This window comes from Sciurus vulgaris (genome assembly GCF_902686455.1).
Source record: "Sciurus vulgaris genome assembly, chromosome: 5".
In the NCBI taxonomy this organism is placed as follows: domain Eukaryota; kingdom Metazoa; phylum Chordata; class Mammalia; order Rodentia; family Sciuridae; genus Sciurus; species Sciurus vulgaris.
Window position 1 is genome coordinate 70,156,544 of NC_136465.1, and position 27,153 is coordinate 70,183,696.

The 27,153-nt window shown below is 42.9% G+C and overlaps 2 protein-coding genes across 2 annotated transcripts in view; one reads left to right on the plus strand and one right to left on the minus strand.

Annotated features, from left to right (window-relative positions):
- LOC306661359 (maestro heat-like repeat-containing protein family member 1) overlaps nucleotides 1–17,514 on the minus strand; it is a 172,649-nt gene extending 155,135 nt beyond the window's left edge. The window contains exons 1-4 of the mRNA XM_079140303.1: nucleotides 17,455–17,514; nucleotides 7,692–7,757; nucleotides 7,330–7,366; nucleotides 3,354–3,427 (exon numbers count right to left, since the gene is read on the minus strand). Of these exons, the coding sequence (XP_078996429.1) occupies nucleotides 3,354–3,427; nucleotides 7,330–7,366; nucleotides 7,692–7,737 (157 nt within the window). The 5' untranslated portion in view covers nucleotides 7,738–7,757; nucleotides 17,455–17,514. The remainder of the gene's footprint in view (nucleotides 1–3,353; nucleotides 3,428–7,329; nucleotides 7,367–7,691; nucleotides 7,758–17,454) is intronic.
- Nucleotides 17,515–17,654: 140 nt separating this feature from the next.
- On the plus strand, nucleotides 17,655–26,884 carry LOC306661378 (peptidyl-prolyl cis-trans isomerase FKBP4-like). The gene is given in 11 exon segments (XM_079140356.1): nucleotides 17,655–17,904; nucleotides 19,871–20,014; nucleotides 20,658–20,766; nucleotides 20,769–20,800; nucleotides 21,641–21,761; nucleotides 22,017–22,173; nucleotides 22,781–22,871; nucleotides 22,955–23,038; nucleotides 23,281–23,466; nucleotides 23,939–24,178; nucleotides 25,784–26,884. Coding segments are annotated over 11 exon segments (1,377 nt in total). The 5' UTR covers nucleotides 17,655–17,799; the 3' UTR covers nucleotides 25,892–26,884.
- Nucleotides 26,885–27,153: the final 269 nt, after the last annotated feature.

Here is a 27,153-nt window from a genome sequence, read left to right on the forward strand (position 1 = left end):
AAGCTAACAAAACATGTTGCTTCAGAATGTTCAGCGTTCCCCATAGGAAAATTAGTGTTTAGTGTAATCAATTGAACTTATTTTGTTGGAAATGATTTGAATTGTTTGTGTTCCTACCATCCCTCAACTGAGAAGCTTTATTGAGCATAATCACTCACTGTAGCAAGGTGAGCTTCCATTAGAAAAACAAGAAAGGGAAAAAGTCAATATTTTAAAGAAGGGGCTCCGGCTTTACTCAACTTACGACGAGTCCTTGCCAGCGTCTTCCAAGGAAGGCCTTAGCAGAGCCCAACTTACGACGAGTCCTTGCCAACATCTTCCAGAGGAAGTTTCCAACCTCTGGCATGGGCTGTTATCCGCCAGGCACATTCCCTTGGCATGAGTTCTATATGCCGGGCGCCCCCGCAGGATCGATATATGTTGTTATTATTATTAAACTTTTTAAATTGTTCAAGTTTAAAAAAATTAACTCAAAATATATCACAGACATAAATGTAAGGACTAAACTATAAAACTCTTAGCCAGGCACAGTGATGCAAGCCTGTAATCCCAGCTGCTCATGAGGCTGAGGCAGGAGGAACCCCAGTTCAAAGCCAGCCTTTGCAAGAGCAAGGTGCTAAGCAAGTGGGTGAGACCCTATCTCTAAATAAAATACAAAATAGGGCTGGGATGTGGCTCAGTGATTGAATGCCCCTGAGTTCAATTCCCTCTGCCCCCTCCCAAAAAAAGACACAATGAAGAAAGTGAAAAGACAACTTACAGGAGAAAATATTTATAAATACTATAGCTTGGATGTGGAATTCCCCCCTAAAGACTCATGTGTTGAAAGCTTGATCCCCAGCTGGTGACACCACTGGAAGGTGGTATAAACTATAGAAAATGGGGCCTAGTTAAGTGAAGTAGGTCACTGGGGATTATGGACTTGTCCCTAGTACCTATCCCTCTCTCTCTCTCTTCCCTTCCTGGCTGGGGATGAGGATACACCAGGATGAGGTAACTATGTTGCACCACATGGTCCCCACCATGATGTTCCATCACCAGATGTCAGGATCTCACTAAGTTGCTTAGGGCCTCACTATATTGCAGAGGTTGATTTGGACTTGTGATTCTCCTGCCTCAGCCTCCCAAACCATCATTTTGTACATTAATAAGGATAATAATTATGATGGATTAAAATATGTCAAATATGTTTAAGTCTCTGCCTTAATAATAACATTTTGCACTGCTAAGGATTGAACCCAGAGGCTTGCACATGCTAAACGAACACTCTATCACAGAGTTATACCCCCAGACTTCATAATAATTCTTTCTTTAAAAAAAAGTAATCACCATTGAAAGATGAATAAAACAACTGTTTTGAAAAGTGGTAAATAAAAAACAATAAATTCTAAAAAAGAGACTATGAGTGTAGCTCATTGATAGAGCATGTGTTTAGCATGAGCAAGGCCCTGGGTTCAATCCCCAGCAGCGAAAACAAACAAAAATCAAGTAACTTTCTAGAGTTTTCTATATAAGTTAAACAACTGAGTAACAAAATAATTTATAATGGGCAATATCTCTTTATAAAAGTATACCGGCTAATAAAGAAATAATATAATACTACCATTTTTAATTGACAATTGATCAATGGCTGCTAACATTATCATAAAAAAAGAAAATCAGCAGAATATGATGGTACATGCCTATAATTCCTGCTACTCAAGAGGCAGAGGCAGGAGGATTGCAAGTTCCAGGCCTGCCTATGCAATATAATCAAAATCCCATCTCAAAACAAAATTTTTAAAAAGGCCTGGGGATGTAGCTCAGAGACAAAATGCTCCTGGATTCAATTCCCAGTACAGGAAGGAAAGGAACCAGATATCACATACCTTCTAATGGTAGAAACTGGCACAGTCTTTTTGCCCTTCCCACCTCCTCTAACCTGAATCCAATCAAGCCTTTAGATCAAACTACTAATTTATAGTAAATACAGAGAACAAAGTAAAAGAGGAACAACATTACTGAGGACACAAGTAGCAAAATCTAAACCATGCACAACCTGGTTTCTTCAATAAATAAACTGCAAGGGAGAAACAAGAGATGAAAGGGGACACCTATAAATCAAAAAAGCTATGAAGCCAGTCATGGTGCCTGCACCTATAATCCCAGCTACTGGGGAAGCTGAGGCAGGAGGATCACTTGAGCCTAGGAGTTTGAGCTCAGCCTGGGCAACAGAGACCTCATCTCCAAAAAAAAATGAAATAAAATAAAAGACAAGTTGAACAACCTTAAAATGGAATTTTATTTGGATTCTTATTCAAACAAAACACATTATAAAAATCATAATCAGAAATTAGGAAGTATCAGGATATTCAATCATATTGAAGAATAATTCTGTGGGGCAGCTGGTATGATGATGACATTGTGGTCATGTTTTTTAAAGAATCATTGTCTTTTACATAAATATTCTAAAATATTTATGGATAAAATTATGACATCTGGGATTTGCTTCAAAATCATAAGTGAAGAGGAGAAGTAGGTAAGAGTATACATGAAATAAGATTGTCTCTGAGTTAATAATAAAGAGGAGGAGGAGGAGGAGGAGAAGAAGAAGTAGTAGTAGTAGTAGTAGTTGAGTGGAGAAAAGAAATTTACCCAATGATATAAAAACCCAAATAACCAAGAACAGGAAACTGAATGAGATTAGTAGTCCCAAAATGATTCGGTGACCAAGGTGAAGAAAGTATGTTTGGAGAATGGTAGTAGCCAGAGGCAGCAGAAGCATTAAATAGGTATGTGGGTAGAGGTGGATATTAAGACTGGAATGACACACTAGAGCTGCATGTGGAGAAGGTCATGTTAAGGCATCTTAATTTCCTTAGTAAGCAACTGAGAGCCCCTTAATTTTGCTAAGCAGGGAATACCATGTGACTTGGGAAGATTCCTCTAGCAGCATGTGTCAGAATCATAGACCACTCATAGAAGGCCAATTTAAGCTGGACCTGTACCTTCAAGCTCCCAGCACATTACTATATCATGTAATAAGTTTAATGAGCCACAGATTTACCTAACCTGAGAAGGACTTTTTTTTGAAGGCCATTCAGAGTATGGCCTTACCTTCTCAGCACAGCTGACCAAGTTTGAACTATCTCCAAGAAAGCTGCCTGTCACAGTTGACAGCAAGACTTAGCAAAATTTCCCCATAGAGAGCCAGAGAGCAAATGTTTCAGGCTTTGCTGTTCATGTGGTCTCTGTTGCAACTATTCAACTGGCTAAAACCAACACTGATAAATGAAGGAATGTGTGTGTGTGTGTGTGTGTGTGTGTGTGTGTGTGTGTGTATGTGTCTTTGCCACAGTTTGCCAAGGCTTTACCTAGAGTTTGCAGCCTCTTCCCAAAGTCCAAGTGACCAATCCAGACACAACTCCTGTCACCGACCAAGCCCCACCTATCAAAGAAGAAGAAGGATCCTTCAGGTCTATCATCCCTCCAGGCCTGAGGATCCATCCCCCCACTGGAATACTTGCAGGACTAACTCTGCCTAAATAGTGAAAACTAAACCCATCAGGTACCCCACTGCTATTATGTTTGCTCACCACCCAAAACACAAGTCCTCCACACATCCATTCCCTTCCACTCTCTTTGCCTTGGCTCTTACTGTCCCCTCTATATAGAATACTCACCTCCCACTCAACTCACACACCACCTTATCAGAGAGAATTTCCCCAGACTAAAGAAACTCCTCCCTAGAACTATCTATCACAATCTCCTGTTTTCCATTCTTCATAGCACCTACCATTATCTGAAATTATCTTATTTTTTATTGTCTTCTCCCACTAAAATATAAGTTCCTTGAAATTGGGAAATTTGTTGGTCTTGTTCATCAATGTATGTCCAGCCTAAATTATGTACTTAGCACATGCTTGCTGAACAATGAATGAATGTCTGATTTGCAAATTTCATTGTGTTCCTCCCCACATACCTATCTGTTCCATTCCCTCAAACTTCTCCAGGAGGCCCTATGAAAAGACTCCACACTATGCAAACTAGGCTCTTCCTTGAATGCCCTCTTTATCTCCATTCCTTGATGAAATCTGAGGGTATGGCTTCCTGTGCCCTCTCAAACAGATTGTTTTCTCATGTTCTGCACATCTCAGAGCCAGGCAATGCACCCCCTATCCCTCCTGATCTTACTTAAACACCTTCTCCCCACTCACTGGGTGAGCCCCTACTTACTTTATTATTCCTCTAGGAAACTTTTCCTAGTATTCCTAAATCCAGATTCCATGCCCCTCCTGGAATGTTCTCATGTATCCTGATCTCCACATATGAAAGCATTTTTCACACTGTACTGCAACTATTGGCTTCATCATCTTTGTCTTCCTTCATCCCCACCTGCTACACTAGACCAAAGAAGGAACTTATCCTAGTGCCTGCAGATAACAGGTTGCTAGTAGATATGTATTAAGTGAAAGAATGCATACATTATTCCAACAGGAAGAGAGACTGAATATTGTGAGACCCAATAGGAAGCCACTGTCACAGAACCAGTGAAAAGTAGTAAAGACTTAGATTTGGGTCGCAGTGGAGATGAAACAGAGGACTGGACCTGATACCCCATAATTGTCCACAACTTACAGCCTTTCTCCAGAGTTCTCTTCCCCTCTCCTTGGTTTTTCCATCTAACCAGATGCCACCAACATTCACCCCAGCTACTGAAGTTAGAAACCTGGGAGGCTTCAGCCCTTATCCCATCCCATCTGACCAAAAACCAACATCTGTCATCTCAACCTCCACTCCTTTTCATTTCTACTGTTCCCACCTCAATTCAGACTACCACCACCTCTCACTCTACCTATCTCAAGCAAATTTCAAATGACCATCAGTTTTCAGACCTGCCCTTCCTACAATCACAACCACCATGACTGCCCCAGAATAAACCTAGATTTTTTTCCTACATAATTTCCCAGTAAATTATAGACAAATCATTATAGAGGCATGTGAAGTTTTCCAACTGGTTTTAAGAATGTGCTTGACTTTTTGATACTAGTTTAAGATAAACCAGGTACATTTCAGCCAGGATGAAGTCCTAGCCCATATACATGCTAGTCCTTCTGACATAAAATGCAGGGATTTGACTGGTCTCACTGCCATCCAGAACCATACTTCCATCAGTAAGTTTCCTGATAAATTGCACTCCCAATAAATTGCCAGGTCTGTCTGCCTTTCTTTCTTTGGTCTGTCTCATGGCACGTTGGGGCCACTCCTTATACACTAGGGCTGCACTGTTCAAGAACAGTGCTATTTCCATAATCCTTTAGTGATTTTCCATTTACTTCATGGCTCTTCTAATTCATATCAGTCAAGGACAGCCCTCCATGCTCCAAGGACAGACCTCCATGCTCCATTAACTCCGTGAGACTCTTCTCTTGCCCCCTCCCCAGCACCCTTTGAATAAGCTTGAGTCCACTACATAGTATCATGCTCACCTTGACTTTCCTGCCTGGGATGCATTTCCTGGTCTTTTACACTGAGGGAAAACTACTATCTTTCAAGATGAAGTTCCTCCTTGGGGCAATTTTTTACTTCCTTGGGCCTCTAGACCCTGAAAGGCCTCCTACCGTAGGACCTCACCCCACCACATGGCACTTTACTGTTACCATGGCTGTCTCATTCTTTTAGATCATGAGTTTTTCCACACAGATACACATAGCTTTGTATCACCAGTGCCCAGCAGAGAATCTCACACATAGTGGGCACTCAGTAATCACTGAAAAAAAACGATTGTAATCCTAGATAACACTGAGGTTAGAGCTGAGGCAGGGAAAATAATCTGCTGCCCTCTACTGGCAATGTGGGGCATTGGTCAGACAGACATCTCCCCACCTTGCCAGGAAGAAATCAAGACAGAAAATGGAGCTGGGGGCACTGACAAGGTGTCTAAAGACACAAATTGGTCTGAGATATTGGTGAGATACCTTTGTCAGCTCCTAGACCATTACCGTGTCCGTGAGGGCAGAAGCCAGCTCTGTGCTTCAAAGGGAGTGGGTCTATCTTCCTGCACTAAACTATCAACTCTTTGGATTATATCATTTTCCTCACTATATCTTATTGTCATTGTTACTACCACTACTTTCATTTACTTATGTATATAATCACTAATGTTTTCTTCCATTGTTATAAACCATGTTTTGCTCTTGTGTGAAAAAAAAAAAAAAAAAAAAAACTCTGAATGTAACTGCTAGTTTTTCCTGGTTTTAATTCAGCTTCTTACTGGTAGGAGGTTACCTCTGATGTTCCAAGTTTCTCCACTTTCTGCTGAACTCCAAATATCAGTTAGGATCCCTCCACTTCCAAACTTTCCCACTGCTTCAGCAAGTCATATGATAGCCTGTGCCCTCTGCTGGCAAGAAGCAGCATTACCTCAGCTCCTCTTATAGACCTAATTGTCCATTTCTTGACATGGAGAAAGTTGTCTAAAATCTAAATAGGAAACAAATTTGGGGAAGAACTGAAACAGAGATTTGGAGTGACATTCACAGAGATAAAGCCTCTTCTCAGCTAAGATAGACTGCCTATTGTTCACCTTTGAATATTTAATCTCTATCTCATAGGCACTTGTAAACATTAGATGTCTACTGAACAAATGAAGACAGAGCACACAAAAAAAGCAAAAGTGAGCTGGATGCAATGGCCCGCCTGTAATCCCAGCTACTTAGGAGACTGAGCCAGCAGGATCATAAATTTGAGGCCAGCCTGGACAACTTAGTAAGATTCTGTCTCAAAATAAATAAATTTAAGGGCTGGGGATGTAGCTCAGTGGTAGAGGGCTCCTGGGTTCAATTCCCAATACCACCAAAAAAAAAAAAAAGGCAGCAAAAGAGACCATCTTCTCATAATGTAAAATAGTTAGAGCCACCTGACAAGTTTGGCCCTAAATTTAGAAATCCACCACATTAGGCAGGAAATACCCTTTCCAATTAACAAATAATCTCTCCTGGGCTTCCAAAGACGCTTTTTCTTATCTCTTACTTATTTCAATCCCACTCATTCCTTCCCTAAGAAATTTACTGAACAATTATTAGAATGGCACCACAGATGTTGTCATACAAAACAACACCTGTCCTCCAGTGATTTATAATAATTTGGTGAGACACTGAACAAACGAGGAAAGTTTGCTTCCTGTCCCCAAGAAGTCTGTGATCTCATCCCTCTAGCTACCATCTTGCATCCCTGCATGGGTGTGCCCAACAGTTGGTCTGCTCTTCTTGAGTGCCAACTCTAGTCCCTGCCACACAGTCCCATCTGCACTTTGATAAAATGAAAGACTATCATGAACCAGAAACTCACCAAACTGCAGGCAAAAGTGCACAGTGGTAGAAAGGAACTGCTTGCAGAATGAAGGTGGTTCACAGAAGTTACAGATGATTAAAAAAAAAAACTTTTAGTTCTTCTTAAAGAGGTTAAGGGTAAACACTATCTCTGGTACTGAGGAGGTGAATATGTTTACAAACCAAGGCACGGTGTCACTTTAACAACCCTAAAGTTGAAGCATCTATGTCAAAAAACTGTCACCATTACAGAGCACACTGAGACAAAGCATCTGACAGAGTTGCTACCCAGCATCTTAAACCAGCTTGGTGCAGACAGTCTGACTAGTTTAAGCAGAGTAGCTGAAGCTGCACCCAAACAATCTGTGGATGGAAAAGTACCTCTTGTTCCTGGAGAGGATGATGATGATGAAGACACAGATCTCATGGAGCATTTTGATGAGGCTTCTAAGAATGAAGCAAATTGAATTGAGTCAATTTCTGAAGATAAAACTTGAAGTTCTTGGGAGCTGTTATTTTACATTATGATAAATAGTTTTAAATTTGTTTTATTTATGAATCTAATAAAATATAGATCTCTAATATTTTAAGCCCCTTTAGCAATGAAACTATTTTCAGGTTTTTCTTTTATACACAATTCATTCTTTGCAGCTAATTAAGCTGAAGATACCTGGGACTAAAGTTTGAAATAAAGGTTAATATAGTTCTCTGCCTAGATAGAGAGAGAAGTTTGTGACCTCACTAGAAGGCATCCATCCCACACTTAATTCTCTAGAATTAGAGATCTGTGTAGGAACATGCATCATGAAATATTGAATTGGCAATCAATGAATACTGAAAATGTGCAGCATATAAAACAAGTGCACTTAATTAGGTGAGGCTATTGGCAGGTTTTCTGAAGGTGACTGCATTTGAACATCCTTAGAGTAAGTAAAAGTAGGAAAGAGAATGGAAAATTTATTGTCCAGTGGTTTGGGAGATATCCTGGGTTCCCCAGGCCTAGAGTCTTGGACAGAGGTTACAGGTAGAGGGACATGGGTGTGAAGTGGTGAGTCACCCAACCCGTTCTCACTGTTGAGAGATGTGCCACCAAGGCAGGAGCAGAATAGAACACAACTGCTCTACCTTTCCAGATCCCAAACAGCATACTTTAGCTTTCTATGCAAAAGGCCCTCCTCCAACAAACTCCATGCCTTGAAAAGGTGGAGAATGATGGATAAAGTTCTGGTAAACTAGACCAAAGTGTTACCCAGGATGACAGCACCATCTCAGGTCATCAGTGAGGCAAGCACCAATTATAAGATTGAGATACAGGACATGCTGGGTACCAGAGGGATGAGGTGATCCTGGCTCTGATTCCCCAACCCTCGTTAATCCCCTGGGTTCAGGGAACTGTGTAATACCATTCTAACATACCAAACAGCATGCCAAATTTGTCTGCCCATCAGAACAGAGAGGAAGGGGCAGAAGAGTTGTTTTCCCCAAGGCTTATATCTTCCCTGTCCAGTCACCTCCATATTCTTATGAACCATTTAAGCACTCCAACAGTTAAGTGTGTTCTTACCATCACATGACCAATGTTTGATTTGAGCAAGAACTTCTCAAAAGAGGCTATCCAGATAGCCAATATGAAAGTATTCAGTTGCATTAACTATCAAAAAATACAGATTACATGGTACTACATACACCAGATGAGCTAACATTAAAAGGACTGACAATACTATGTTTTGTAAGAAAGTGAAGCAACTAGAATATTCTCACATTCTGGGTTGGAGTTTAACTTGATACCACCTCTTTGGAAAATTGTCAGTATCTACTACAGCTAAATAGAAAGAAACCTCATGACCTAGCAATTCCATTTATTTGGTATATATCAAACTGAAATTAACATTCACGTCCATAAAAGTCATGTACCAGAATTGCTCAGAAAAGTTTCTTTATTCATAATAGTCAAAAACTAGAAACAACTTTACATCAACAACAGAATGAAGGCAGTGTGGTATATTTAGACTATGGAATATTATAAAACAATGGGCAAGGTGCAGTTGGGCAGGCCTGTAAACACAGTGTCTCAGGAGACTGAGGCAAGAGGATCACAAGTTTGAGGCCAGCCTGGGAAATCTGCAAGACTCTTTCTCAAAATAAAATTCTAAAAGGGCTGGGGATATAGTTCAGTTGTAGAGTGTTCCTGGGTTTAATTCCCAGTACCACCAAAAAAAAAAATGAAAGGTAAGGAACTATTCCCATATACAATAAAATGGATGAATTCCACAAACACAATATGGAAAAGGCCAATCACAAAAATGTACATACGAATTCCTTTTAAATGATGGAAACAAAAGTAATTTAGTATGACACAGGTCAGAATAGTGGTTACTCTCAGAGTTGAATGTCAACTGGAAGGGAACATGCAAAGCCTGTTGGGATGCTGAAAACTTCTACATCTGGATGTGCATAGTAGTTTGGGGGTATGTAAGAATTTATCAAACTATACATTTAAGACTTATATAATATCCTTTTTTCTTTCTTTTGGTGTGGTATTGAACCCAGCACATATTCTACCACCGAGTATCCCCAACCCTTATGTGATATTTTTTAAGTAAATAGATATTTATTATCCTTTGTTCAAGATCTTTTTTTTTTTTTTTTTTGAGGGGGGGTGGTTTACTGGGGATTGAACTCAGAGACACTCAACTACTGAGCCACATCCCCAGCCTTATTTTGTATTTTTACTTAGAGACCAGGTCTCACTGAGTTGCTTAATGCATCGCTTTTACTGAGGCTGGGTTTGAAGTCACAATCCTCCTGCCTCAGCCTCCGGAGCCGCTGGGATTACAGACATGCACCACCACCACACCCAGCTCAAGATCTTTTTCAAGTTCTAGGTCTTTATGAAGCCTTCCCAGGATAATCTGTGTTAGTAAGATATCTGTTGCTGTAATAAAACACCTGGAATAAATAAGTTAAAAGGAGGAAAGATTTATTTTGGCTCATAGTTTCAATCTAATGGTTGCTTGGACCTACTGCTTTCGGGTCCACGGTAGGAAGAAGATCATGGCAGACATGTGTGGTAGATATAAACTGCTCATGTTACAGTAGCCTAGGAAGCAGAGAAAGAGAGGAAGAGGCCAGGGTCCCAACATCCCCTTTGAGAGCATACCCCTAATGACCTAACTTCTTCCCACTAGACCCCACCTCCTAAATGTTCCACCACCTCTCAATATTGTACAGGCTGAAGACCAAGCCATTAGCATATGGGTCTTTGGGGAATGTTTAAAACCCTAACCATATCAAAACAAAACAACCATAACATTTCCCTTAGTAAATGCTGCCATTCTGCACTTTGAAACTGTGGCACACTGGTTAGCCCTCAATTTTGCCCTAATTCCCTGTATGCACAAGCTCCTTAAAGGGAATTAATTCCTTTGTAGACACTGTGAGCCCCACAGCTTCTCGCATTAACCTAGGTACCTAGCAGGCGCTCAATAAATAACTTTACATTAACTGATCATTTACAATAAGTGGAGCAAACTTTGAGGACAGGGGCTAAGGGATGTTCTCCATCATTCTTTTCCTTCCCATGGGAAAGAATAGAGAGGATGTTTGAGGTGTTAACTAATCAATCAATGAAGCCTATGGCAAATCAAGAGTCCCTTTAATAAACATTTTTAAAATTTTAAAAAGATATCCCTTTTTAATCAAAGGTAAAAGTCTATGCAGGAATAAATCTGGTCTTTCCAGGGAGGGAAGAGGGGAAATATTGGAGAATGATACCAGCCAAATTACATTGTTATACTGTGTGCATATACAAATATGTTACAACAAATCCCACCATTATGTGCAGTTATAATGAACCAATAAAAAATAAGTGGAAAAAAAATCAGGTCTGCCGAGGAATCTATATGAGTATCCCCACCCTTTTTTCCAGAAAACTTTCTCCCTATGGGGAAATTAAAGGTGAAGAAGTAAACCCAAAGAAATACCGGAAAACTATAATCCACCCAGAGGAGGCTACTTGAGGCACAGAAGGGCTACTTAACGTGATCCATTTGTGGAGCCCATGTGAAGGGTTAAACTCAGAAATGCTCTAATATGCATTTTTAGCTAAATGCTGAAAGAATAAGTATTAAAGTCAATATTTAGCCAGGCATGGTAACACACGCTGATAACCCAGCTGCTTGGGAGGCTGAGGAAGGAAGATTTTGAGTTCAAAGCCAGCCTCAGCAACTTAGCCATGCCCTAAGCAACTTAGTGAGACCCTGTCTCTAAATAAAGTATAATAAAGGACTGGGTATGTGGCTCAGTGATTAACACCCCTGGGTTCAATCTTCAATACCAAAAAAATAATAAAGTCAGTATTTGACTAAAACTATGACCAACACAGAATAAATTTCTGGGATACAAGAATAAACTTGAAGTCTCATTAAAAATTTTATTACTCTTACAGTTCAAACATTTTAAAATGCTAGCAGACCAATCATAGAACTTTGACATCAACTGGTCATTGATACTGAAGGAATAATAATTTCTTAATTTATCAGTAGAGAGAGCTACTGAGTTAGCTGCTCCTGTGGTCTCTACAATGGACATTTATATGATATGTTCATATTTATATTACATGTTTATGTTTGTTACATTTATATTACATTACTTTCAACAGAGGATGGAGGGTAAGATTTCATTTTTCCTAAAAGAAAATCTTTTTTCTAATTACTCTAATTAATAATGACAATAATATAGACAAACATCTGATACTTGATCATTCACAAATATGAAGAAATTAGAATACTGAAATAGGCATTTGGTGACTTAACCCTCTAAATAAAAAGGCCAAGGCAATTTCAGTGCATCCATAGATATAATAGGATGAAGACTAGCTACATTTTACTTTTTCTAAGAGCAAAACAAAAATATATATTTATATGAAGCATGAAATCCAATTTTATTAAAAAAAAAAGAAGGGGAAAAAACTTTCAACATGACAACCACCAAATATCCTGTTGCCCTCCCCTCAAAATAAGACAATGGTGGGGCCAAAGGAATTGTTAAAACCAAGTCCTTACCTTCAAAGGCTCCCATTCTCACTGGAAAGACAAATTATCAGTTCACAGTTACCTTAAGTTACCTTAGATAGTCAAGTTCCAAATCCAGTATTAAAGAATAGAAAGTACCCATGTGATTTAACATATAAAGAGAAGCACTTCTCCAGAGTTGACAAAACAAAAACTGACCAGGGGCTCTCACCCTCAGGGCTAGAGACCTCCACATCTTCAACTCCATATTCAAATTCCAGCAATCAATAGGCTTTATAAAACATGCCACACATACAGATTACCATTTGCGTACTGACTATGCATCACACTATTTTAAGTATTTCTCCCATGAATAACTAGGCAATCATCAACAAATTTTTAAAATCCTAATAATCATGTGGTATCATGATGGCCATTTTAGAGATGAGGAAAACTTGCCCCAAAAGTCATGATTTGTTCAATGATGAAGATCAGATTGAACCTAGATAAACCCAATGGAGAACCTGGGCAAGAATCTGAACCACATGAACCAATCCAGCGTCTGCATAAAAACTTTACACGGTTTTCCACTATGTGCAGACTTCACACAGGCACATATTTTATTTGATTTGGGGAGCATGGGGGTGTGCTGGGGATGGAATTCAGGGCCTGATGCATGCCAAGGACCCAGTCTACCCCTGAGCTACATTCCAGCCCTGGACAACTATTATTTTAAAACTATATGAAAATCGAGTCCAGCACAGTGGCACATGCCTGTAATCCCACTGGCTCAGGAGACTGAGGTAGGAGGATGGTGAGTTCAAAGCCAGCCTCAGCAACAGGGAGACACTAAAAAGCTCAGTGAGACCCTTGCCTCTTCAACAAATGGTGCTGGGAAAACTGGAAATCCATATGCAGCAGAATGAAACTAAACCCCTATCTCTCACCCTGCACAAAACTCAACTCAAAATGGATCAAGGACTCTGGAATCAGACCAGAGACCCTGCATCTTATAGAAGAAAAAGTAGGTCCAAATCTTCAACATGTCAGCTTAGGATCAGACTTCCTTAACAGGACTCCCATAGCATAAGAAATAAAAGCAAGAATCAATAACTGGGACAGATTCAAACTAAAAAACTTTCTCTCAGCAAAGGAAGCTATCAGCAATGTGAAGAGAGAGCCTACAGATTGGGAGAAAATCTTTGCCATTCATACTTCAGATAGAGCACTAATTTCCAGAATCTATAAAGAACTCAAAAAACTCTACACCAAGAATACAAATAATCCAATCAACAAATGGGCTAAGGAAATCAACAGACACTTCACAGAAGAAGATGTACAAGCAATCAATAGATATATGAAAAAATGTTCAACATCTCTAGTAATAAGAGAAATGCAAATCAAAACTACCCTCAGATTCCATCTCACCCCAATTAGAATGGCGATTATCAAGAATACAAGCAACAATAGGTGTTGGAGAGGATGTGGGGAAAAAGGCACACCTCATACATTGCTGGTGGGGCTGCAAATGAGTGCAGCCACTCTGGAAAGTAGTATGGAGATTCCTTAGAAAACTTGGAATGGAACCACCATTTGACCCAGCTATCCCACTCCTTGGCCTATACCCAAAGGACTTAAAATCAGCATACTACAATGATGCAGCCACATCAATGTTCATAGCTGCTCAATTCACAATAGCCAGATTGTGGAACCAACCTAGATGCCCTTCAATTGATGAATGGATAAAGAAACTGTGGTATATATATATACACAATGGAATATTACTCAGCTATAAAGAATAATAAAATTATGGCATTTGCAGGCAAATGGATGAAATTGGAGAATATCATGCTAAGTGAGCTAAGCCAATCTCAAAAAACAAAGGATGAATTATCTCGCTGATAAGCGGATGATGATACATAATGGGGGGTGGGAGGGAGGCAAGAATGGAGGAAGGGGGGGACTGTATAGAGGGGTGGGAGGGGGGGAGGAAAAAATAACAGAATGAATCAAACACCATTACCCTATGTAAATGTATGATTACCCAAACGGTATACCTCTACTTCATGTACAGAGAAACAAGATGTACCCCATTTGTTCACAATAAAAATAAATTTTTTAAAAAACTATTCTTTTATTTTAGTGATATACATTAATTTATTTGAATAAAATGTATTGAATATCAAAAATATTAAAAATATTAGAACTTTGGGAAAAAAAAAGAGACCCTGTCTCTAAATAAAAATACAAAATGGGGCTGGGGATGTGGCTCAGGGGTTGAGTGTCCCTGGTACCAAAAAAAAGGAGCTATAATCATAGATAAATGTTGTAGTAGCTCTTTTGGTCAGCATAATTTGTTTTCTTAGTCAACAGACACAAAAGGTACCAAGAAATTATGTAAGAGTCTTTAAAATTTTTTGACAGTACATTTTTTATACAAATTATGTTCTTTTACTTTGGGTGGTAGATTCTCAAGTTTCATTGTAGTAGTATGCTATACAACATGTGTGTGAATACGTGTATACACATTCATCTTCAATTCTTTTAAATGATTCAGATATTATATAATTTTTTTAAATATTTAAGTGAACTGGCAGCCTAAGGCCAAAATATCAACTGTAAAAAATAAGAGATCTTCATGTGAGAACAAGGATCCAGAATTAGGAACATAGCTAAGTGAGCTCAGAGAGGTTCATTCTGCAATAACAAAGCTGCCATCTACAGAGTTAAGGAAGATGACCAAAAGTGCACCCTTTGAGCTGGGGGCTCACTTACTTAGCATGCATAAGGCCTTGGGTTTGATGCCCAGTACTGAAAAGGGAGGGAAAATGTGTGCTCTCTGCCTCTTGTGAAAAGGGGAAATTTTGGAAGAATTTTCAGTAATATCAGTAAACATTTTTAATGAAAATATTAATTTAAGTGAGCTAGAAAAGGGGTGAGGAGGAAGAGAACTGAAAATAAAACACCTGTGCAGTTCCTACAATATGTGAAAGTTTTATGATCAAAAAATTATAACATAAACAAACAGGAAAAATTCTAGAATTAATAAAAGTCTCACTCTAGCATTCAAGACCCCAATGTGTGCAGCTCCCTCATTACTCCTACACTGCATGGAGGTGGCTTGCTTACTGAAAACCTTGCCCTCATGCCCTTGCACCCCCTCTTCCCTCTCCTGATCTGTCTCCTCAATCCTTTGTCCTCTTCACCCATCTTAGCACATTCACATTACAATAATGATCATTTTTTATTAACCCTTTCTTTGGAGGCAAGCACTGTGCTAGATACTAAAAATATGTTCCCTCTGAACCATTAAATCACCCTCACTTTTGGACGTTCCGATCTCCCTTTTAGACAAGAAATTAAGGCTTGAAGATTAAGTAATCTGCCCTAATTGAAATAGCTGACAAGTGAGTGACCCAGTTTGCTCTTTACTCCAAACCACATGCTCTTTCCACCTTATTTATTTATTTATTTATTTATTTATTTATTTATTTATTTATTTATTTAGTACCAGGGATAAACCCAGAGGTTTTTAACTACTCGATCACATCTCCAGCCCTTTTTATTTTTACAACAAAGTCTAGCTAAGTTGCTTAGGGCCTAAGTTGTTGAAGCTGGTTTTGAATATATAATCCTCCTCCCTCAGCCTTTCAAGTAGCCTGGATTAAAGATGTGCACCAATATACCTGTCATGCACCATGTTATTAAGCATATGTTTATGCAATGGCAATCACATCTAAATTAGTGTGTGTTGGATGGACTAAAAGAAGCTAGACCTGCTGTCTGCTCCCAACGAAGAAAATGACCAGAAAAGTGTTGCTCTAAAGGTTCTTCTATCCCAACTTGTTCTATGAGATTATACCCAAGGGCCCTAGCTAACTTCCACACACAATCAGCAGGTGCACAAACTGTATCCACATCCTGTCTCCTGTTGGCTTGGTGGGCCTTGGTACTGCTGCTTTTGCAAAAAGTAGATTTAACTCCTACAGAGGCAACGTCCCACATATCTTTGGAGGGTATCTCCAGTCACCTGAGAAATTTCTTAGTTGTGACTCGACTAAGATTAAATTGCTAGAATGAACACTTTTACTGAGTTATCAAATTGATACTAAAATTTCATCTTAGCTACCTATGATTATTTGCGACCACCACACAATGACAGGCAAGAACCGAGTGCCCAAATAAAAGTTTATTATTTTGGAATAAAATTCATGGAGTCAATATCCATTTGCTACCACTCACCAGGTTCTGTGCTAAACTGAGGTTAACAGCACAGCAAAATCAGAACCCGCTCTGGATAGATCTTTCGGTCAAACCAGAATTGTATAGGTAACTAGGTGCTGCAAAGAGTTTTGACCCAAACATACACACTCTGAACTCCAAGGCACTCCATAAACACCTGGGGACAGGCATTGAGAAAATATTCCTTCCTATGCACCTTTAGTAAAAAAGAATGGCTTCTTTCTTGAGTTTAAAACATTTTGTTTTTAATATTAACCCATCCGGTCGTTTATTGTGGTCGGGGAAGTTCCTTTAATAAAATGCCCCATTTAGGAGTCCTTAGCTCAACTGGTCATTTCTTGCAAATCGGTAGCTCTTAGCCTTCTGAAGAGCTGAAAGCTGCACATCTTCTGGCCGTGGCAGGAGCTTTCGGGTCCTGGGGAGATCAGGGTTGCTTCTCCCAATTCTATGCATCCGGGTAGCCGCTGTCCAGGCCCACCCAGCACCCGTCCACTACCTTGGTCCCTTTTTCCGCCACTCATCAAGTGGCCATGCCCGGTAAAGACAGTTGAGGCCATGCCGTCGGTATTTGCGGTCCGGATTGGGAAGAGGACAAGCGCCACTCACATTCGGCTGAGCGGCTCTGTCAAACCCGGCTGCCGGCTGCAGTGCACAGAGCGGGTTGGGGGCGACCCGCAGGCCGGGACTTGGGAGTGATTCTAGGGACCGGGAAGGATCTGGAAGAATCCAGCTAGACCGGGAAATGGGGCGGGGGAGGACCTGGGGAGAGCGCTGGGAGGCGGGACTGGTCCCCAGAGTCCCAGGAGGGTCCCAAGAGTAGGGGAGTAGGCAGCCAACGGGAGGAATGTGCGAGGAAAAAAAAAAAAAAAAAATCCTAAGAGCTCCCTTACCAACAAGAGGCCGAACCGGCTCCGCAGCCGGCGTCTCTAGAAAGTTCTCCGCTCCAACCCCTCCGTCGCGCGCTCGCGCAGCGGCTCCTCCCAGTCCCTCCCCCTGGGCGGGTGGGACCAATCACTCCCCACGGCCGACTTGTGCCCGCCCCCTCCGCGCCCGCCGGTCTCGGCCGCGGGCTGCGAACGCGCCGGCAGCCAGAGGTGCGCGAGCCTCCAAGCTAGTCGTACGCGGTGGGAGGCCGCCGCTCCGTCCCTCCGTCGACTCCTGGCACTCAGGCCTGGCGACACAGCGCCCGGCTCGCGCCTACCCAGCTACCACAGCCAACGGCGCGCCGAGCGGCGATGACCGCCGAGGAGATGAAGGCAACCGAGAGCGGGGCGCAGTCGGCGCCTCTGCCCCTCGAGGGAGTGGACATCAGCCCCAAGCACGATGAAGGCGTGCTTAAGGTGAGGGGCCGGGGTCTGTCGGGGATCGGCCAGACCCGGAACCCCCGGTCGCAGCCTTTCGGCCTTGACCCTTTGGGTCGTGCAGCCAGTGGCATAGTGTTCCCGAACCGGGCTGCGTTGTTGGGGGTGGCGGGAGCGGCAGTACACTCTGTAGGAGGGCGGCCTAGGTGCCAAGAGGCCCTTTCGCGGCTCCCTGGAAGCCGGTTGCTCGGTTTGAGCCCCCCAGCCCGCAGCGTATGGGCCCGGGAGGGGGCCAGGACTGCAGAGCCAACTCCAGCGTGCACTGTGCGGCGGAGAGGGGCGGGGCGGCCGCAGCGCACGCGAGTCGCAGCCAGGGGGCCAGAGCAGCGTGCGCACGGGGCTGGGGACGGGACCGGGCCTGCCCCGCCCCGACACCGCCCTGCCCTCGCCCCTTGGCGACCCGCGGGCGGTAGCCGGAAAGTCCCTGGCAGCCTGGGCGGTGGTGCGAGAGCGCGCCCACCCTTAGAGTTAAACATTAACTAGGACGTGAAACAACTCCCGGGAGTGCTTTCGTGTCCCAGAGCCCTTTGTGCCACTCGGCTCACGGGCCTGGCCTCGAGGAAGGTTCTGGCGCTCTCGGGGGCCTCCTTTCCCAACGCGGGGACCTAGCGAGGTCACCCGCCCGGCCATGCTGGGCCCCCTCCTTTAGTCCCGGGAAACCAGGAGCGGTGCATGCCGGGACCTGTAGTTCCCCGCCCCCCGCACCCCGTGCGCCTTCCAGAGTTGGGGCTTAGGGGTGCGGGCGGGAAGGAAGCAATTTGCCTGGAGCCGACTCCTCAGCAACCGCCTGACTACGAATAGCCCGAGGAGCGAGGGGGAGGACATCTTGACCCGGGTCAGGACAACCCGCAATGGTTCAGAGCCGGTTCTGCTGGCACTCCCAGGCCGTGAAATTCTAACCCGCGTTGTGTGCGCTCTCCAGGCCATTGTTTCTCCTCCCGGCTTCTCATTGCTCAACCCCACGCGTGTGTGACATATGCAAAGCCAGAGGCCTCATGAAGCTTTCACCTGGTCCAAAACAGCATCTGGGCTTTGCCCCAGATACTTGCAGCATTTGCTCCAGCTGCTCTCCTGTGAACATGTGGCTTCCTCTTCTCTCTACTGCATCCTGCTGTTTTCCACAAGGTTGATTCCAGGAAGGGTCATTTCCCCTTTTATTCTTCCCTGAGGCCCCTATACATTCTGTCATGGTAGAGTTTTCTCAGAGGGCACATATACACACACCGGGTGGCCTGTGAGGTCACCCTTTTATAAATTCTGAAAAGAAGGCAGAAGCCTATACGTCCCTAGTAAATACTCAAGTTCTGAAATAAAGGACTCAGTTCTAAGTCTGAGTCAGGAAGATCAGTATCCCAAGTCAGAGTCTAAGGCTTATGGACAGCTTCAGTGCTCATCTGTAATCTGACTTTTTCTTTTCCCCATTTGAACTGTTCTGTTCTCTTCATTACTCATGTTCCTCTCGTCTGTTCAAATCAGACTATTCTAATGGCCACTGGCATTTAAAAGGAATGAGGAAATGCAGCATAAAGACTACCCCCTTTGCTGTTGGTAACTGTAAACTGTATTCAACTGTTTATTGATTTGGTCTTCTAGCAGTTCTAGGAGATTGTCATCACTGCTTTATAATCAAGGTCCAGAGAGTTTAGTGACTTTAACTGGAATCATGAACCAAAAACAAAAACTTGAACTTGAATCTTTTGTGTCCAGTTTTTTCAAACCAGGTCTTGCTGCATTTCAAGAACGATGGGGAGGGTTAACTGACTCCTAGCCAAACTGCTAGTATCAGAATCAGAGGAGGATTGTTCCCTTGAATCTGCTTACAAGGAAGCTGGGGAAGGGGGAACACAGAAGAGTCCCATTATGTTCCTCTTGGAGACTTGTAGGAAATTTGGGGCCCCTTTTTGCCCCCATTCCTAAGGTCCTCACTTTCTCCTCTTGCTCCTAGGTCATCAAGCGAGAGGGTACAGGCACAGAGACGCCCATGATTGGGGACCGAGTCACTGTCCACTACACTGGCTGGCTATTAGATGGCACAAAGTTTGACTCCAGTTTGGATCGCAAGGACAAGTTCTCCTTTGATCTGGGAAAAGGTAGGCATGGTTACTGGGCTTGTGGGGTAGATGTTAAGATGGATAGAAGGTGTCACAAGCAGAAACTCTTCTCAGAACCTTTTTTTTTTTTTTTTTTTTTTTTTTTTTTGGTACTGGGCGATTGAACTGAGGGGCACTCGACCACTGAGCTACATCCCCAGCCCTATTTTGTATTTTATTTACAAGCAGGGTCTCACTGAGTTGCTTAGCACCTTGCTTTTGCTGAGGTTGGCTTTGAACTCACAGTTCTCCTGCCTCAGCCTCCCAAGCTGCTCTATAGGCGTGCACCACCGTGCCCAGCTTCAGAACCACTCTTGAGGGGTCATTAATCACAATCTATTACTCATTCTGTGGGTTTTTTTTTTTTTCTTCTACTTTTCTGTAACTCTATGGATTCTGTCACCCTCTTCTCAGTTCTCAGCACCTCCCTCTTCAGTGGTGAACTATCTTGCTTCATCTATTCTAGGGTTAAGTGATAGTAACGTTCTGAGACCTGACAGCACTTAATACAATCTTATCACCTGTCTTATCTAAAGGGTGTCCAGCTTCCCCTTGGGTGCAGTGATTCATTCTCTTTTTGGGGCACTGTTTGACCCAGAGTCATACTCCAGCTAAGAGGGTACTGTTTGCCTCTACCTGCAGGGGGAGGTCATCAAAGCTTGGGATATTGCTGTAGCGACCATGAAGGTGGGGGAAGTATGCCACATCACCTGCAAACCAGAATATGCGTATGGTTCAGCGGGCAGCCCTCCAAGATCCCCTCCAATGCCACACTTGTGTTTGAGGTGAGTGTCCGGCCACAGAGATCCAGGCAAAGGGCCAGGCCCTTATCTCAGCCCAGTGCCTGGCTGCCCTCCAGCCCTTCCTGCCTCTTGGAGACAATGTAGCCAAGGCTGAGGGCCTGGCCTTAGGAGGATAAATGGAGGGATCAGCTGGCTCTGTTGCTGGCGGAAAGTGATCAGTGATGGGAGGCTTCAAATTGGAAAAGAGGAGCATAGAGCTTTTCCAGACTGAAAATAGGTTCATCGGTTGAGGCCTTCTCATTGAAAGGAATCAGAAGAGTGGAAGGTACGCACAATTATAAAAAACAATCCATATTGACACTACAGGGCTTTGGATGGAAGGGTTATAGGTTGGGTTGAGGAAGGGCTTCCCAGAGGAAACAGAACTGACTCTGTTGACTCTGAAAATGGCAAACCAGTTAACATTGGGGAACATTCAGAAGACTGCTGAGAAATGGCAGGTCACTTTTGACACCTGCCAGATTAGGCCTCTCATGTCCTTTTTAGGTAAGCATAGGAAATAAATTGATCTCCTGAAATCTGTGTAGCATACGTGCCTCTGCCAAAAGAGAGACCAGGGCAGCTCCGGAGAACTTGGCAGAAGTACTACTTTATCCACTCCCACTACTTCTTAATTGCCCCTATAGTCAGATCTAGTATGGCAGTTATAGTTCTTTCTCATCTTGATGAGAAGGAAATTGTATTTCAATGTCAAATAAGTTAGTGCAGGAAGGCATGGTTACCTTAACCTTAAGACTTTTTTTTTCCCCTGGTTATGCATGACTGTAGAATGTATTGTGGCAGAATATACATACATAATCACCTTGTATCTTATTTCCATAGGTTGAGCTGTTTGAATTCAAGGGAGAAGACCTGACAGAAGATGAAGATGGTGGAATCATCCGCAGAATACGGACTCGGGGTGAAGGCTATGCCCGGCCCAATGAGGGCGCCATTGTGGAAGGTGAGACAATATAATCTTGATATATTGATTCTGGGTGGTTTTAGGCAAGTCACTTCCTTTTTCTGAGCCTATTGCCTTATCCATAAAATGAGGGGTTAGGCCATACCCTCTTAGCATCCCTCTTGGTCCAAAAACATGATGAATTATGTTAGGGGCAAGAGGTGAAGTGATGGAGATATGTAGGGAAGCCGATGACATCCTTCTTCAGTGCACAGTCCTTTCACACCCTGGTAATTGTCTCTCTTTTCATTCCAGTCATACTGAAAGGGTACTACCAGGACCAGCTCTTTGACCAGCGGGAGCTCCGCTTTGAGGTTGGTGAGGGGGAGAGTCTTGATCTGCCCTGTGGGCTGGAGAAGGCCATTCAGCGCATGGAAAAAGGAGAACATTCCATTGTGTACCTCAAGTCCAGGTGAGGCATGGATACTTTATAGAGCAGGTAGGCAAACAAAAGTCAGAGATCGGAATGACCACAGTTACACTGGCAAGTTGTATCTTCTTCCCTTCCTGTTGCTGTGTTCACCAAACATGTAGGCCATTATAACTTTTTCATTATATTTGGAAGTGTGGCCACAGTTGTCTATGTTGTACTTTCTTTGCTAGCATCAAGATTTTCATTTCCCATTAATTGATTTAATTATCAATATAATTTATTTAAAACATACTTTCTCTGTTCCAGAGACTGCTTAGAAATACCTAGAGGTACAAAGACTAGTAGACTGTCATTTTTGCCTTCTAGTGACTCCCCTGTTGAGGTACCATTTAGAGTTTTGAGAAAGCTATAGAAACAGCTGTTAGGACCACCTAATAGTGAGTATAAAGAGGTTAGGAAAGAGTTTGTCAAACATGAAACATTTGAACCAAGTCTCAAAAGATGAGGAGGTACTTTTCAGGAAGTGGCCAAGAAACTTTTTCAGCCTAGAGCAAGTGAAGGCTACCAAGATGACCCAAAGTTTTTTTGGTTTTTTTTTTGGTTGTTGTTTTTTTTTTTTTTTTTTTTTTTTTTTTTTTCCCTACAGCTATGCTTTTGGCAGTGCGGGAAAGGAAAAATTCCAGATTCCACCATATGCTGAGCTGAGATACGAAATACACCTCAAGAGTTTTGAGAAGGTGAGTTTAATCATGACTTTCTGGAGTCAGATTCACCCTATCAGTGTCTCTGAGAGAGCTGACCATTTCTCTCCCCTGGGCAGGCCAAGGAGTCTTGGGAGATGAATTCCGAGGAGAAACTGGAGCAGAGCACCATAGTGAAAGAGCGGGGCACTGTGTACTTCAAGGTGAGATGATAGTTACACTTCATAAGACACCCTTAGGGAGGGCTGCTCTGGACCCACCCTTCCCTAATGACTGAGCTCATTTTCTGCGAGAAATGGGCAAGTTAGCATCTGCAGTTGTCACATAGTATATCTGAACCTGTTGGTCTTGAGAGGGAGAGGGGAGCAAGCAGGAATTTTGTACCCATGGGTCACTGTTGTCTTCTGAACCTGTGCTGGGTACTTGAGCCTTCCTCCTACTCTAGGAAGGCAAGTACAAGCAAGCCTTACTACAGTACAAGAAGATTGTGTCCTGGCTAGAATACGAGTCAAGTTTCTCCAGTGAGGAAATACAGAAGGCACAGGCCCTTCGACTGGCCTCCCACCTCAACCTGGCCATGTGTCATCTGAAACTGCAGGCCTTCTCAGCTGCCATTGAAAGCTGTAACAAGGTAAGGTAACTTTCATGGCAGGCGTGGGCAAGCTCCAGCACATCTGGAATTTGCCCTCAGTGACCTGACCAGGGGTAGTGGGATATGTTACTTGGGTGCTCTGAAATCACAGGCCCAGAGGCATTGGGAACAAGTTGCAAGCACTTTGGCATTAGTGGTAGGTGGCAATTGACACAGAAAAAGGAGTGAGCACTAAAGAATTATTTCTCACTCTGGTTCTTAGCCTCTCCCTCCTACTTTCCTTCTTTATTCTAAAAAGAATGGAAACATCAAAGGCCTTTCTTTCATCCAAGGACCTGCTGTCTTCCTTTTCTTTCTCTTGGACTATAAATGAGGTCCTTCCTAGTTTAAATCCTTATTTTTTCTGAGGTAGCACCAGCTGTTCATCCTTTTCATTCTGCTGGAAGCCAGCCTTGGCTGTATGAGTTTTGCACCTGAAGTCTCACTGTTGCTTTCCTGTCTGCACCCTTAGGCCCTAGAACTGGACAACAACAATGAAAAAGGTCTCTTCCGCCGGGGGGAGGCCCACCTGGCTGTGAACGACTTTGACCTGGCACGGGCTGACTTCCAGAAGGTCCTACAGCTCTACCCTAACAACAAAGCTGCCAAGGCCCAGCTGACTGTGTGCCAGCAGCGGATCCGCAAGCAGCTTGCCCGGGAGAAGAAGCTCTATGCCAACATGTTTGAGAGGCTAGCTGAGGAAGAGAGCAAGGTGAGGATCAAGTGGGGAACAGTTGGAATGAATAGTAAAAGAAGTATTTCCTTGTGCTCCTTAGCTCATCTAGTATGAGCTCTTCATGCCTGTGGTTGTCTTTGCCAGTTCTGGAAACCAGAAGTTGCCCTCTTTCCAGGACCAGCAAGGAGCATGTGTGTTGTCCAGGTGGTGAGCCTGGCTGGAAATTCACTCACAGTCCCTACCAGTCAGGAGTACTAGTGTAGTTCCCAGTTTCTATTCTCTTCTGGGCCTAGAGCCTCTAAAAAGAGCCACATGCTTTTAGAGAGTACAGAGGTTTTTGGTGCTGGGGATCCAATGCTTTAAGCCTACTAAAGCACATGCCCTACCACTGAACTCTAGGTGGGTTTTAAATAGGTAATACATTTATGTAGTTCAATTCAAAGTGCACAAAAGGATAGTAGTAAGAAAAACCTGCCTCCCCCCAGAAGCAAGTGATCCGGCCAGTTCTTGTATCATTCCACTGTGTTGCTTACATATATAGGCAGACAATCATGTTACTTTCAAGGCAACACACTCCACATATTCCCATACTGTGGTTTTTGTCACATAATGATAACAGAAAGTTAATTTCGTTAATACTTACAAGTTTTGTCGTTCTTCCTTATGCATAGTATTTCCACTACGTGTAACATACCATATCTTAAACTAACCAGTTCACTATTCCTGTTTCATAGTTTCTTTGATATTCTAAACCAGCACACTCCAGAAATATAATGCAAACATGCTAATTTTAATTTTTTTTTTTTTAGTAGCAGTGTTTAAAAATGTTAAAAATGTTTTTAAAAAAAATGGTTGGTTGTTTTTTTTTTCCCCCTCTCTCTTAACTGAGGATTGAACCCATTACCTCTGAGCTACATCCCCAGTTCTTCCTTTTTTTTTTTTTTTTTTTTTTTTTTTTGATAGAGTCTCACTAAGTTGCCCACACTGATCTTAAATTTGTGATCCTCCTATCTCAGTTTCCCAAATCTGAGATTACAGGCATGTGCCATCCCTGCTAGGCTTAGAATTAGATTTTAATAATACTTAACTCTAGGTATCTGAATTTTTGGAACATTGTAGTTTCTTAATGATGATGCATTTGTGTTTTGTTTTGTTTTGTTTTGTTTTGGGGGTTACTGGGGATTGAACTCAGGGGTACTCAACCACTGAGCCACATCCCCAGCCCTATTTTGTATTTTATTTAGAGACAGGGTCTCAGTGAGTTGCTTGGTGCCTTGCTTTTGCTAAAGCTGGCTTTGAACTTGCCATCCTCCTGTCTCAGCCTCCTAGGCCACTGGGATTACAGGCGTGCACCACCATACCCAGTGCATTTGTTTGTTGTTGTTGTTTTCCCTTTTTCTGCCCTCCCCCAGACTAAATCTTCAAAATACAATGTTATTTTGCACTTAAAACACATTAATTTAGCTAGGCAATGAGCATAGTTCTAAATAATATTAAAATGAATGACCTTACACATTCACAATTTGCATATGTATAGATATCTTTAAGGCAGTTCTAGAATTGCAGTGTTTGTTCAACTCTTTGAAATTGCATGGTTTTTAACTTGGGAATTCAGCCTGTTCTTTTCTCTTGTATATGCAGGCAAAGTCAGAGGTAGCTGCAGGAGACCATCACACTGACACAGAGATGAAGGATGAACAGAAGAACAATGTGGCAGGGAGCCAATCTCAGGTGGAGACGGAAGCATAGCCTCTCCCCAGCCCTACTCCTACGGCTGCCTGCCTCCCCTGCTCCTGTCCCTACTCCACCCTGTTAGTTTTGTAAAAACTGAAGAATTTTGAGTGAATTAGACCTTTATTTTTCTATCTGGTTGGATGGTGGTTTTGGGGGGGAAGGGGAAAAGGAATAGGCTAGGGGGTTGAGGTGGGGGATAATTTTAAGTGGCATCGCCCCCCCTTCCCTTCCCCCATCACACATGAACATATGTCCATCCATACATATGCATCAGAATGTTAATTTATTTTGCTCCCTCTGTTATGTTAGGTCCATTTCCAAATGGTAGGAAGGGGGTGAGTGGCAGGCATGGAGTCTAAAGTGAAACCAGGGTGGAGAGGGAGATTACTGGGCAGCCATTTTCCTCATCCTTTCCCTCTCTAGTCTATTTCCAAACAGGCGGCCTCCATGTGGGTGCTAGGGGCATGGGAAAAACCACTGCTGTGCCCATTACCTCTTCCCTGATCCCTTCCTCACCCCACATGGTATGGCTAATGATATCTTCTGGTGTCATGATGACCACCCTGTCTCAGTGTCCCTTCTTGGCCAGGTTGTGTCCCCAGCCCCTCCCCCACCCCCCAGCCTCTTCTCTGCACGTTGCTGAAGGTCCAGGCACGCCTCAAGTCCCATGCTTGAGCAATAAAGTGGAAACAAAACCTGGTGTCAGGCAACCCTTTGTGTTCAGCTTTGAAGGGTGGGGTATCGTGGGTGTGCTGTGAGCAGGGGCAGAATGAAGGGGGGTGGGGTGACCCTTCTAGTTCCCAGTCCAGCTTAAATGCAGCATGTGATGTAGACAAAGCCATGGAACAGGAAGCATCCCCACTGCAGACCTGTGCAGGCTGTGACTGGGACGATGCTGTAGCCTTGCTGTGGGTTCTCAGCATGCTTCCCTGCAGAAACCCAGCAGTGCCTCTGGTTTTCTTTGTTGATACTTAAGAGGAAAGTGTAAATAAATACATAGAAGTCTGGGACCCTACTTGTTTGTTCTGAAGTTAGACTTCTGTTATACCTCACTCTGATCTGGTAGTCATCTTTTTACTTTCTTGGTTTCTTAACAAGGTCTAAAACCTAGTGTGGAGCAGTGGTCATACCCAGTTTTCTTAATGTTAAGACAACATTTTTGCTGCTTTTCTACACTTAATCCTTGACTTCTACAGCATCTTGGGACCCTAGGAGAAGCCAGGGGACACAAGTTGTCATGCCAAGCTACCTCCAGATGATCCTGGCTTCAGTCCAGA